The sequence below is a fragment of the Rhinoraja longicauda genome, chromosome 1, assembly GCF_053455715.1.
Source record: "Rhinoraja longicauda isolate Sanriku21f chromosome 1, sRhiLon1.1, whole genome shotgun sequence".
NCBI lineage: Eukaryota > Metazoa > Chordata > Chondrichthyes > Rajiformes > Arhynchobatidae > Rhinoraja > Rhinoraja longicauda.
The window spans coordinates 139,407,485-139,421,508 of NC_135953.1; the positions used below are offsets into that span (position 1 = coordinate 139,407,485).

Sequence of the window (14,024 nt, forward strand, 5' to 3'; positions counted from 1 at the left end):
ATTCACATACAAAGCCCTAAACGGGCTTCCCCCCCCCCCAATATATATAAAATCTTCTAACCCACCACTCTATCTCCAGGTCCCTCAGGTCGGCCGACTTGGGGCTATTCGCTATCCCGCGGTCTAGGCTTAAGCTCAGGGGTGACCGCGCTTTTGCGGTTGCAGCTCCTAGACTGTGGAACAGCATCCCTCTCCCCATCAGAACTGCCCCCTCCATCCACTCCTTTAAGTCCAGGCTCAAAACCTATTTCTACTCCCTAGCGTTTGAGGCCCTCTGAGGGGGCGCTGTGAACTGTTTATGTATGTGCTGTTATGTTTGTGTGCCATTGTATGTTCGTTTTCTTAGTACCTGAACTGATGTACAGCACTTTGGTCAACGTGGGTTGTTCTTAAATGTGCTATACAAATAAAATTGACTTGACTTGACTGACTAAAGAAATACCTCCTCATCTCCTTCCTAAAGGAACGTCCTTTTATTGTGTGGCTATGACCCCTCTGGTCCGAGACTCTCCCACTCGTGGGAAACATCCTCTCCGCTTTTGATTTGTAGCTTGCTTTAAAAGATGCAACTGTGATTGAGTATCAAGATCATTGATCCACCATTTATTTAAAATTGTTCAAGATTATACACGTAAAACACCACCAACCTTCACAATACGTCTGACTTGAAAACTAAACAAAAATACACAATAGACTTCATATTAATTCCAAGTTCACTTACTTTGGAAATTGATTTCAAGGCTTTAGCTTCCTCACAAATGTTTACCAGGAGCCTGAGTAAGGAAACATGCATGTGGGATGGAAAGGTTGCCTGAGATCCTGTACCAGAATTGTTCCCTAACCAGCAAAGCTCACACCAAGGTAAAGCCACATACGAGACCAGATCCATGCTGCACCCAAGAGTATTAGAGGGAAGAAAATAGCATAAGCACCAGATCTAAAAACAACATATGTAGAAAAATACCTTTTCTTAATGAAAAAAACCCCCTAAGTTTCTTTTTTAAATTCACTTATTTAACATAGGTAGATGTGGATCCTACATGACCATATCAAAAGCTAGTATTTAATTGCCCTTCATAAGTACGGAAGACTTCTTATAAACTTAATTGGAGCTATAATCACAGTGAATGGAGGTGCTGGCTCGAAGGGCCGAACGGCCTACTATTGTTTATTGTCCTTATCACTGAGCAACACACTACTCAAGTTTAATCAAAAGGGTAGAACTATATGATTTTGATTTTTTTTTTAAAGTTGCACATAATTCCAGATATAAACTATTTAACAATTGGACAGAAGAGTAAGACATCCTTTGGATAACCAGTTATTTAAACCATATTTTATGATTGTACAGTAAAGCATTTACCATCATGGCCGAAATGTATCAAATACAATTTGACAATGTTAGTTTTGCTGTTCACTGCTCTATGTTTAGAGTTGAACTTCCAATAGTCCTTTAAAAGAAAAATTAGTTCTACAAAAGCTCACATTTAAAATCTGCGTTTAATAACGGTTCAATCTGTTTTTTGTTTTTAAAACTGCTTTGTCCCGATAAACCAGACAGCTGATGAACCCACCTCCATTTTGGACACGTTAGAGGCAGGAAACATGTTCCCAATGTTGGGGGAGTCCAGAACCAGGGGCCGCAGTTTAAGAATAAGGGGTAGGCCATTTAGAACGGAGATGAGGAAAAACTTTTTCAGTCAGAGACTTGTGAATCTGTGGAATTCTCTGCCTCAGAAGGCAGTGGAGGCCAATTCTCTGAATGCATTCAAGAGAGAGTTAGATAGAGCTCTTAATGATAGCGGAGTCAGGGGGTATGGGGAGAAGGCAGGAACGGGGTACTGATTGAGAATGATCAGCCATGATTACATTGAATGGCGGTGCTGGCTCGAAGGGCCGAATGGCCTCCTCCTGCACCTATTGTCTATTGTCCAGTAAAACAATTCCATTTGGAATATTTTGGAGGACCAAGAACCAAGAACTAATCTGAAGTCTTTGGTTTAAAATACAGTTTCTTTGTAAGCATCGAGGCAAAGCAGGGGACTTGCTTCTTCCCTAATGCAGTACGATCAACACAGTTATGCACACTTCGCCACGAGACTTTCCTGTTCACCAGCGTCAGGAGCTCCATGAATTCCAGCTGTGAGCCATAGTTCTCCAGTACCGTGCAGAGATCCTGAACATACCAAGAGCCATTTATAGTTTCACGGTGGGAGTAGAAGCCTAAAGTAGAAAAATATTCCAAAAATTGAGACCACAAAGATTTAACTTAAAAGAAAGAAATTGTATTCAAACATACAAAGGTTTAAAAGAAAATGGTCGTTTTTAGCAGCAAATTCCAACAATATCCTTTGTTTTTTTAATAATTTGACTGGAGTTGACAAGTACAAACTAAATTACGATAGATTGCTTGTAAACACTTTTCTTGAGGTATTTGTGCGGTCTATCTAACACTATGATAGATAGTGAGGCAACATTATGATAGATAAACCAAACCCACGAGCCCATTATTATCCAGCAGCTCTTAAGTGAAAGGCTGTAAAATACGCAGGATGTCCAACTCCAGAAATTTAGTTGGGAAATAGGGTTCACCGTTGTGATGGGCAGGAGTCTTCACAGGACCAAAATGCAAGGGCATTTCAAAGGCTGAAAATGCTGCTTTTGTCTCAGTCAACAGTCAATGAAGTAGTTCAAGGCAGTGGCTTACCACTCCGGTAGAGCGCATGTGTACAATGGGCAATAAATGCCAGTTTGCCAACAGTGTTCACATTCCATAGGTAAATTTTGTTTTAAATCATTTGTTTATGTCACAGTGACAAGTGAAACCACACTTTTATTCTGAGGTAATGGCCAGATTGTGGGTTTAATTTATGGATTCACGTAAAGGGTGGCACGGTGGTAGAGTTGCAGCCTTGCAGCGCCGGAGACCCGGGTTCGATCCCGACCACAGGTGCCGTCTGTACGGAGTTTGTACGTTCTCCCCGTGACTGCGTGGGTTTTCTCCGAGACCTTCAGTTTCCTCCCACGCTCCAAAGACGTACAGGTTTGCAGGTTAATTGGCTTGGTAGATATGTAAAAATTGTCCCAAGTGTAGGATTGGGTTCATGTGTGGGGATCACTGGTCGGTGCAGACTCAGTGGGCCCACGGGCCTGTTTACGTGCTGTATCTCTAAACTAAACAAATTAGGACTATACCCTCAAAATGCAGGATCTAATCTTTTACAAGAATTGATACAAGACTATTGTTTGGCCACAATTTTCAGTTGGATGTGTAGCCAAGTGCACATCATTAAAATCAACTATGTTTAATGGAGTAAAGAGTCCTATTGTAAATAGTGGGGGTGGGGAAGAATCACTGCAGCACACAATATTTGATAGTTCCTGCAGCATACACTATTTAAGGAGAGGACAGAAGAAACCACAGATGGAACTATTGTGATGTTTTGGGTCAGGATACTTTGTCAGACTTCTCCATTGCATTCAGAGATGCTGCCTGACCTGCAGAGTTACTCCAGCACTTTGACGCTTCACAAACCCTGCCATCTTTTGCTTTCTTCCTCACAGGAACATGTTGGTCTTGAATTCTGAACTGCTCAAATGTTTTGGAAATGACAATTTACTTTCCAGTACTTTACATTCTCCGACAATCTCAATGGGTGTATCATTACTCAAAATATTCAATCCCCACTCTTTCATATCAAATCCTCGATCCCTTCATGTGTTTACAATTTTTGTTTGTTTTACTTATGTTATCTCTTTAATTTCCCAATTTATTTTTAAAATTTCAACCTTGCACCTTCTCCCACCAGGCTTTCTGTAATGGTGGAATCTATCATGTTCCCTTTTTATCAAAGACACTAGAGGAACAAGATGAACCACTCCGTTGAAATCACCTATACTGAGGTGTAGTGCGCAAAGAAGCGTAACGCCCGCCATTTTAGTAAGCAAAACCCGCCGTCCGTTATGCCTCTCGCAGTGTAATCAGTGCTTTGGGGGAACAGTATGTGTGATGATACCATTAAAATGCAGGATATACCTCATCTATCAATTCACAGATTTTTGTTATTTTTCTTTTTAAATGTTTCTGCAAGTTTAGACAATAGGTGCAGGAGTAGGCCATTCGGCCCTTCGAGCCAGCACCACCAATTAATGTGATCATGGCTGATCATTCTCAATCAGTACCCCGTTCCTGCCTTCTCCCCATACCCCTGACTCCGCTATCCTTAAGAGCTCTATCGAGCTCTCTCTTGAATGAATTCAGAGAACTGGCCTCCACTGCCTTCTGAGGCAGAGAATTCCACAGATTTACAACTCTCTGACTGAAAAAGATTTTCCTCATCTCCGTTCTAAATGGCCTACCCCTTATTCTTAAACTGTGGCCCCTGGTTCTGGACTCCCTCAACATTGGGACCATGTTTCCTGCCTACTAAAATGGCACCATGACATACTACAGTTTTTAGGGTCGAGTGGTCTATCTTGTTCCTCTAGTATCTTTGCTTTTTAATCTCCCCTGAATGTTCCTTGTCATTCATGCGAATCTAGAACTGGGATCTTCCCCCAATGAGACCATTTTTTTGTTCGGGAGGAAAGGCTAAAAACGACAGTCATGCGATCTTCATGTACTTTGATTTAGTTCGGGTGTCAGGGGTTAATGGGGAAACGGCAGGAGAATGGGGTTAGGAGGGAGAGATAGATCAGCCATGATTGAATGGTGGAGTAGACTTGATGGGCCGAATGGCCTAATTCAGCTCCTATCACTTATGACATGATTTTTTTTGGAGATACTGGTGAGCCCACATCTGGAGTATTGTGTACAGTTTTGGTCTCCTAATTTGAGGAAGGACGTGCTTGCTATTGAGACAGTGCAGCGTAGGTTCACGAGGTTAATCCCTGGGATGGAGGGACTGTCATATGAGGAAAGATTGGAAAGACTAGGCTTGTATTCACTGGAGTTTAGAAGGATGAGTGGGGATCTTATAGAGACGTATAAAATCATAAAAAGACTGGACAAGCTAGATGTAGGAAAAAAATTCCCAGTGATGGGGGAGTCCAGAACCAGGGGCCACAGTCTAAGAATAAAGGGGAGGCCATTTAAAACTGAGGTGAGAAGAAACTTTTTCACCCAGAGTTGTGAATTTATGGAATTCTCTGCCACAGAAGGCAGCGGAGGCCAATTCACTGGATGAATTTAAAAGAGAGTTAGATAGAGCTCTAGGGGCTAGCGGAATCAAGGGATATGGGGAGAAGGCAGGCACAGGTTACTGATTGTGGATGATCAGCCATGATCACAATGAATGGCGGTGCTGGCTCGAAGGGCCAAATGGACTCCTCCAGCACCTATTTTCTATCTATGTTTCTATACTGCCATTGAGTGTTTATCTTGTGGTCTGAAAAGTTTCAAATAGCACAGAAGGATGGACAAATGAAGCCAAATAAAATAAATTTAGTTTAGAGAATGTTTGATCAAATTCCCTCCTGGGATAAATAAAGTTCTATCATATTGTATGGTAGATACAGCGCGGAAACAGGCCCTTCGGTCCACCGGGTCCACGCCGACCAGCGATCCCCGCACACTAACACTATCCTACACCCACTGGGGACAATTTTTACATTTACAAAGCCAATTAACCTACAAACCTGTACGTCTTTGGAGTGTGGGAGGAAACTGAAGATCTCGGAGAAAACCCACGCAGGTCACGGGGAGAACGTACAAACTCCGTACAGACAGCACCCCTAGTCGGGATGGAACCCGGGTCTCCGGCGCTGCAAGCGCTGTTAAGGCAGCAACTCTACCGCTGCGCCACCGTGCGAGATAAATCTGCTGCATTTTGTTACCTTCAGCTACTGAATAGCACATCACAAAGTCTGCACCGGCTGGCAGCGTGGGCACGGTTGCTGCATCAACAACCACCTTGTTTTCTGCCGAATCTTCACTCATTTTTGAATCGACCTCATCTGTCGGCATCACTGGATCATCGTGTTTGTCACCTCGACATGCCTGGAAAACCATGAACATCAGCATGATAGACAATAGACAATAGGTGCAGGAGTAGGCCATTCGGCCCTTCGAGCCAGCACCGCCATTCAATGTGATCATGGCTGACGATGAAGTGCAGGAAAGAAAGCTGCAGATGCTGGTTCAAGTCCTCAGTCCGAAGAAGGGTGTCGACCCGACACGTCACCCATTCCTTCTCTCTAGAGATGCTGCCTGTCCCGCTGAGTTACTCCAGCATTTTGTGTCTACCAGCATGGTAATTAATCCTGGTCGACACAAAATGCTGGAGTAACTCGGCGGGTCAGGCAGCATCTCAGGAGAGAAGGAATGGGTGACGTTTTGAGTAAACAGAGTCTGAAGAAGGGTCTCGACCCGAAACTTCACCCATTCCTTCTCTCCAGAGATGCTGCCTGACCTGCTGAGTTACTCCAGCATTTTGTGAAATAAATACCTTCGATTTGTACCAGCATCTGCAGTTATTTTCTTACATTACCTTTCTTCAGACTCGGTTTACTTAAAGCGTCACCCATTCCTTCTCTCCTGAGATGCTGCCTGACCCGCTGAGTTACTCCAGCATTCTTACATTACAATTCTCAATAAAGATATTTTTTAAATATCCGATCATGCACCTTTTCTAAAAAACATGGCTAAAAAACTCAGCGGGTCAGGCAGCATCACTGGAGAAAAGGAATGGGTGACGTTTTGGGTTGAGACCCCCCCTGCCCCACCCCCGACCCGAAACGTCACCCATTCCTTCTCTATAAAGGAACATTTTTCACTCTTGGAAAATTGCACACCTCGCATGATTTTCAATCGAGAGACGTCACCCATTCCTTCTCTCCAGAGATGCTGCCTGTCCCACCGAGTTACTCCAGCATTTTGTGTCCATCTTCAGCATTTGCAGTTCCTTCACACTAAATCTTACCAGTCTCTTATTACAACTCATCCCTAAATACCGGGGATTACTTTCTTGACTGTGCCACCTCCTGAAAAGTTAATTGCACCCTAAAACTGAGAATTAAACATACTCTGCTGTTCAATCAAGAACTCTTCGACAACCTGACAATTTCCCTCTACGTACACTCTACTCCGCCTCAACCCTCACCCTCAACAACTTCTCCTTCCACTCCTCCCACATCCTCCAAACCTGAGGCGTAGCTATGGCCATCTGCATGGGCCCCAGCTGTGCCTGCCTCTTTGTCGGGTACGTTGAACTATCCCTGTTCCAGGCGTACACTGGCCCCATCCCCGAACTCTACCTCCGCTACATTGACGACTGCCTCGGTGCTACCTCCTACACCCATGCAGAACTCATGGACTTCATCAACGTCACCACCAATTTTCATCCTGTACTCATATTCACTTGGACCATCTCCCCTTCCCTCCCCTTTCCTGATCTCAGTCTCCATCACAGGCAATAGGCTAGTGACTGACGTCTATTACAAACCCACTGACTCCCACAACTATCTCGACTACACTTCTTCCCACCCTGCTTCCTGCAAAGACTCTATCCCCTACCCCCAATTCCTCCGTCTACGCCGCATCCGCGCCCGAGATGAGGTGTTCCATACCAGAACATCCGAGATGTCCTCATTCTTTAGGGAACAGGGGTTCCCCTTTCCCATCAGAGATGAGGCCCTCACTCGTGTCTCCTCGGTGCCCCGCAGCTCCGCCCTTGCTCCCCCTCCCCCCAGACGCAACAGAGACAGAGTATAGGAGCAAAGAGGTCCTTCTGCAGTTGTACAGGGTCTTGCTATTGAGGGAGTGCAGCGTAGGTTCACGAGGTTAATTCCCAGGATGGCAGGACTGTCATATGATGAAAGAATGGGTCGACTGGGCTTGTGTTCACTGGAATTTAGAAGGATGAGAGGGGATCATATAGAAACATATAAAATTATTAAGGGATTGGACATGCTAGAGGCAGGAAACATGTTCCCGATGTTGGAGGAGTCCAGAACCAGGGGCCACGGAAATTTTGGAGGGTCATGTGTTGTATACGACGGCTGATAAGGTGGCCAAAATTTCCGCCACCTCCAACGGAATCCCACCACCAGCCACATTTTCCCATCTCCACCCCTCTCCGCCTTCCGCAGAGACCGGTCCCTCCGCAACTCCCTGGTTAACTCATCCCTTCCCACCCAAACCACCCCCTCCCCAGGCACCTTCCCCTGCGACCGCAGGAGATTCAACACCTGTCCCTATACTACCCCCCTCGACTCTGTCCAGGGACCCCGACAGTCCTTTCAATTTAGGCAGAGGTTCACCTGCACCTCCTCCAACCTCATCTACTGTATCCGTTGTTCAAGATGTGGACTCTTATACATCGGCGAGACCAAACGCAGACTGGGCCATCGTATCGCGGAACACCTTCACTCAGCCCGCCTGAACCTACCTGTTGCCAGACACTTTAATTCCCCTTCCCATTCCCACACTGACCTTTCTGTCCTCAATCTCCTCCATTGTCAGAGTGAGGCTAAACGCAAATTGGAGGAACAGCATCTCATATTTCGCTTGGGCAGCTTACAGCCCAGTGGTGTGAATATTGATTTCTCTCACTTCAGGTAGCCCCGGCATTCCCTCTCTCTCTGTCCCTCCCCCACCCAAGTCGCACTAGCTTTTCATTTACACCCAACATACAGCTTACAATGGCCTGTTTCCTTTATCATCGTTACTTTTTTTTCGTATCTTTCATTCGTTGTACTTTATCTCTCCACATCACCGTCCATATCTCTCGATTCCCTTATCCTTAACCAGTCTGAAGAAGGGTCTCGACCCGAAACGCCACCCATTCCTTCTCTCCAGAGATGCTGCCTGTCCCGCTGAGTTACTCCAGCATTTTGTGTCTATCTTCAAGAACAGACCAGCCTTGAAGTTTCCTAAAACTTTGGAATCTTTACAGTGTCATTTTAGCCAAATGCCAAAACAATTGAAGGGCACATTTATTCTTTGTGTGCCATCGTATTTTATTCAGCCCAATTTCAAATAATACGAATTACATTTCCTCCTGTGTTTCTGCTATTTATGAGTCGGATATACAGATTTAGTGTAGAAAGGAACGGCAGATGCTGATTTAAACCGAAGATGGACACAAAATGCTGGAGTAATTCAGCGAGGCGGAATCACTGGATCACAGATCACAGCATCACTGGAGAGAAGGAATGGGTGACAATTCTGGTCGAGACCCTTATGAGTTACTCCAGCATTTTGTGTCTATCTACAGAGTTAGTTTAGAGATAAGGCCTGGACATGTGCCCTTTGGCCCATCGAGCCCACATTAACCATTGGACACCCACTCATACTAGTTCTGGTATCCTACTTTCTCACCCATTCCCAACACACTTGGGATAATTTACAGAGGCCAATTACCGGCACAGTAGCGCAGCGGTAGAGTTGCTGTTTTACAGCTAATGCAGCGCCGGAGACTCAGGTTCGATCCTGACTACGGGTGCCGTCTGTATGGAGTTTGTACGTTCTCCCCGTGACCTGCGTGGGTTTTCTCCGAGATCTTCGGTTTCCTCCCACACTCCAAAGACGTACAGGTATGTAGGTTAATTGACTGGGTAAATGTAAAAAATTGTCCCTAGTGGGTGTAGGATAGTGTTAATGTGCGGGGATCGCTGGGCGGCACGGACTTGGTGGGCCGAAAAGGCCTGTTTCCGCGCTGTATATATATGATAACCTTAAAAAAACCCCGGCATCTTTGGGACGTTGGTGGGAACCGGAGCACCCGGGGGATACCTAAGCAGTGACCGGGAGAACATGCAAACTCCACACAGACAGCACTCAAGATCAGGATCCGACCCAGGTTTCTGGCATTGTGGCACTTTATTTAATTTAACAGAAAATATTTATAACCCAACGCTGAAAGAGGCTAATTTTAAATATATTTTAAAAATCTGCTGACTGATAAGTAGTTTCATTGACTTTTACTGTTCAAATGTTATATGATTGCTGCTTTACTGATTACAACACCTCTCCTTTAAGGCCGGTGTACTATAAATGATCGTTTTATGTTTGTGTAGAGAGTTTTGTGCACAATGCAGAAGAACTTGATTGACATACCACACCGAATTCTCTCATTTAACTAATATCAATTCAGCATCACAAATACAGCGTTAACACTTCAAAAATACAATCAATAATATCTTGAGAACAGGCATGTGAGTGAGGTAAAAAAAAAAAGAGGAAAAGAGCCGAATGCTTGCACGAGGCGAACAACGGGAGTCAAAAAAGTTGTGAAATTTACACAAAATTACCAGTTTCAAGCCTCTTTTAGTGCATTTCAAAGTAAAAACAGACATTACAAAATAATGTGAATATGTCACTGTACACTAATAACATTTTGAAGGAAATTTGCACATTAATTGATAATCAGCCCAAAAAGGTGGTAATTGGCTTTTCTGCTGTGTTTTATATTTTAACCCTGTCTTAATTAATTTAGTTATATAATCTTGCACCTATATTTAATATTTACTCATTACAGTTCCACCACTGATTTTCTGGCACTCTTGGTTCCAGAGCTTTGCTGGTTTATCCAGCTGGCCAAGGAAGTCGGCGATGGGGATAGATGTGCTGGTTCCAGCTGGGCTGGAGTTCCAGAGCTTCGGCCGCAGGTTGCAAATTCAACCCACCGATCAGCCATGGAAGTTCCAATGAGGTCGAGATTGGCTGCCTTGCCCAGCCTAGATGCCACATTTTCGGGGAGACTACTAGGGCGCGGGGGGGGGGGAGGGGGGATTTCTCGTGGAACCCCTAACGACCTCTCGCGGAACCCTAATGTTCATTACAAGTCTGTACATCGTTTTTCTCCCCTCTTTTTTTCGATCCGATTTCCCCGTTTATTTGGCAAAGTGAAAAATACGGAAACCAAGCAAAAGGCGCGGAAAATGGATGAAAAAAACGCGGAAATCCGCGGAAAATTCACATGCCTGTAAGAAAAAGAGGAAGCTTCAAATATTTACGCTTTTACAAAATCCGTGGATCCACTCTACCTGAATGATGAATATTTTAGGTTTCCCAACGAGAGAGGAACACTTGTCTCCTCTGAAGCGGGCAGTTAATTCTTGAAGGTTTATCTTTCCATCGTAAGCAAAAATGTGATTGTTCTCGCCGTGACTGAGAAAGATGCATAAGAAGCAATCTGCATCAGAATGATCTGAAGCAGCCACTACGAAGGGAAACAAAAATCAGATTTAAAATAAGCATTAATCATAAACGACCCACGTCTTTACGATACCTTTTGAAATGAGATTTTACAACCCACTCATACTGTTCTCGTTCTCACCCTGCAAACGGCCTGCTTCCTTTATCACCGTTACTTTTTTTGCATATCTTTCATTCATTGTTCTTTGTCTCTCCACATCAACGTCAACATCTCCCCGTTTCCCTTATCCCTAACCAGCCTGGAGAAGGGTCTCGACCCGAAACGTCACCCATTCCTTCTCTCCAGAGATGCTGCCTGTCCCGCTGAGTTACTCCAGCATTTTGTGTCTATCTTCGGTTTAAACCGGCATCTGCAGTTCGTTCCTACACATCTACTCCTTCTGAAACCCAGGCATTTTAGCCAGAGGGGGTAAAAGGAAGAGAGAGAAAATGGGAAGCCTCCCTGCTTGCTGTATTTTCCCGTCGCAGGTTTGAGGAAGACCGAGCCACTGGGACTGACCCGAAAACGTCAGCGTCATTGTGTGGTCAAGGCTGAGGCTACGACTGAATGGCCGGGTCAAGCCTGAGATGCCAGTGCCTCTTCCTGCCCGGCGACAATGTGGGAGTGTGCCCACAGAGACAAAGACCGAGCCACCAGGATAACCCGGAGACTGCCAGCGCCGCCTCTTCAACCCCAAGCTGAGCCGCAAGGATGAGTTCTCAAGGCAAGGATGAACTGCGGCGAGGACCACGACTGAACTGCCGGGACAACTCAAGATGGATGATGAGGGACAGCGCCCCCATGTGGTCTTGGACTTTCCTGTCTTTGTAAATGAAACATGAAATCACTCGAGTTCACCCGACTCCGAGTGTCGGTGCGATCACTGCCAAACCTGGCTTCGTCCCCGACGCCACACGTTCTACGAAAAGGACCCCGACCCTCTGTTTCATGACCAGATAAATAGCTGCAACACTGTCAATTCCAACATTCAATATCTATACACTAAAACTCTCGTTTGTTTGTTCCTGAACTACAGCCAAAATGGTACACGATAGCGCGACAATTTTAGGCCCACCTTACTCACCGTCGTCCCTTTGGTGCAAATGGAAGAAGTTTCATTGAAATTGGTGTTATATTTTTTAAGTTATTCACATTTTAAAGTTTAAATCTATCTCCTAGGGAGGGAGGGGGAGGGAGGGAGGGGTGGAGGGTGGATAAGGGGGGTTATGGACTGGGGGGAGGGGAAGGGGGGAGGGGGGTGGAGGGTGGGGGAGGGGAAGAGGGAGGGGGAGGGGGGGTGGAGGGAAGGATAAGGGGGTTATGGACGGCGGGAGGGGAAGGGGGGGAGGGGGAGGAGGAGTGGAGGGAGGGGATGGGGGTGGAGGGAGGGGGAGGGGGTGGAGGGAGGGGGGAGGGGAAAAGGGGGAGGGGGAAGAAGGGGGAGGGGAGGAAGGGAGTGGGGTGGATGGAGGGGGAGGGGGGGAGGGAGGGGGAGAGGGTGCTGCACCAATGCAGGAGAGGTTTGGGCCGAACGGGTTCACTTGATCTATCACTGCAAGCCCAAGTCATTGTGCTTAATTAATTAAACACACAATCCAGTGTTGAGGGAAGTTTCCACGACTGTAATGTCTATAAAGCCGCGGGATGTCTCGAAATCCCCACAATTGTAAAATGTTCAAATCTGACAAAAGTGTTACCTTTGTGAATCACCTCCAACACTTCCATTAATTTGAGGTTGTCGTACACAGACACATCAAAACCGAGAGCTTGTAACCTATTAAAATACACAAGGTATTTGCTGAGTGTCTCATAGTGGCCTTGTGGTAGTTTCGTTTTAAGAAAGTCATCCCCATAGGATCTTCCTTGTTGTAAACAATTCCCAGTTAAGAACAAACATGATGCAAGGATGGTTATTACCTACACTAATCCCTGACGAGGATGTACAACATAATAATCTGAGGAATAGATCGGGTAGATGCACAGAGTCTCTTGCCCAGAGTAGGTGAATCGAGGACCAGAGGACATGGGTTCAAGGTGAAGGGGAAAAGATTTAATAGGAATCTGAGGGGCAACTTTTTCACACAAAGGGTAGTGGGTGTATGGGACAAGCTGCCAGAGGAGGTAGTTGAGGCTGGGACTATCCCAACATTTAAGAAACAGTTTAATATATACAATGGATAGGAAAAAAAACTGCAGATGCTGGTTTAAATCGAAGGTAGACACAAAATGCTGGAGTAATAGACAATAGGTGCAGGAGTAGGCCATTCGGCCCTTCAAGCCAGCACCACCATTCAATGTGAGCATGGCTGATCATTCACAATCAGTACTCCGTTCCTGCCTTCTCACCTTACCCCCTAACTCAGTGGGTCAGGCAGCATCCCGGGAGAAAAGGAATGAACCAATTTCTTCTCTCCCGAGATGCTGCCTGGCCCACTGAGTTACTCCAGCATTTTGTGTATAACTTCGATATACATGGATAGGATAGGTTTGGAGGGATATGGACCAAACGTGGGCAGGTGGGACTAGTGTAGCTGGGACATGTTGGCCGGCTTTGGAAAGTTGGGCCGAAGGGCCTGTTTCCACACTGTGTCACTCTGTAACGCTGAGGTACAATCATACATTGACAACTGTACGAAAACTAATTAGATCAAACCAAGATCTTACCACTCTTACAGAAGGATAATATTCAAAGACATTACCCTGCAATTGGAGGCCAATCACTTACTAAACTGTATGTTTCTACCTAGTCAACCAATAAAAATAATTAACATATGGTGCATTGAAAAATTACTTTGATCTGGCGATTTAAAAAATAGACATTTCATCACAGCAAGGGCATCGGTGTGCTCATTTAGGTTAACCTCATAAACCAGTTATGATCTTTAA

The 14,024-nt window shown here is 45.3% G+C and overlaps 1 protein-coding gene across 1 annotated transcript in view; it reads right to left on the bottom strand.

Moving 5' to 3' along the window:
• Positions 1-575: 575 nt before the first annotated feature.
• The window catches only part of LOC144600950 (caspase-6-like), a 28,726-nt gene continuing 15,277 nt past the window's right edge, over positions 576-14,024 (bottom strand). Inside the window, exons 4-7 of the mRNA XM_078412853.1 lie at positions 12,836-12,912; positions 10,987-11,162; positions 5,836-5,998; positions 576-2,223 (exon numbers count right to left, since the gene is read on the bottom strand). Coding sequence (XP_078268979.1) covers positions 1,982-2,223; positions 5,836-5,998; positions 10,987-11,162; positions 12,836-12,912 — 658 coding nt within the window. The 3' untranslated portion in view covers positions 576-1,981. The remainder of the gene's footprint in view (positions 2,224-5,835; positions 5,999-10,986; positions 11,163-12,835; positions 12,913-14,024) is intronic.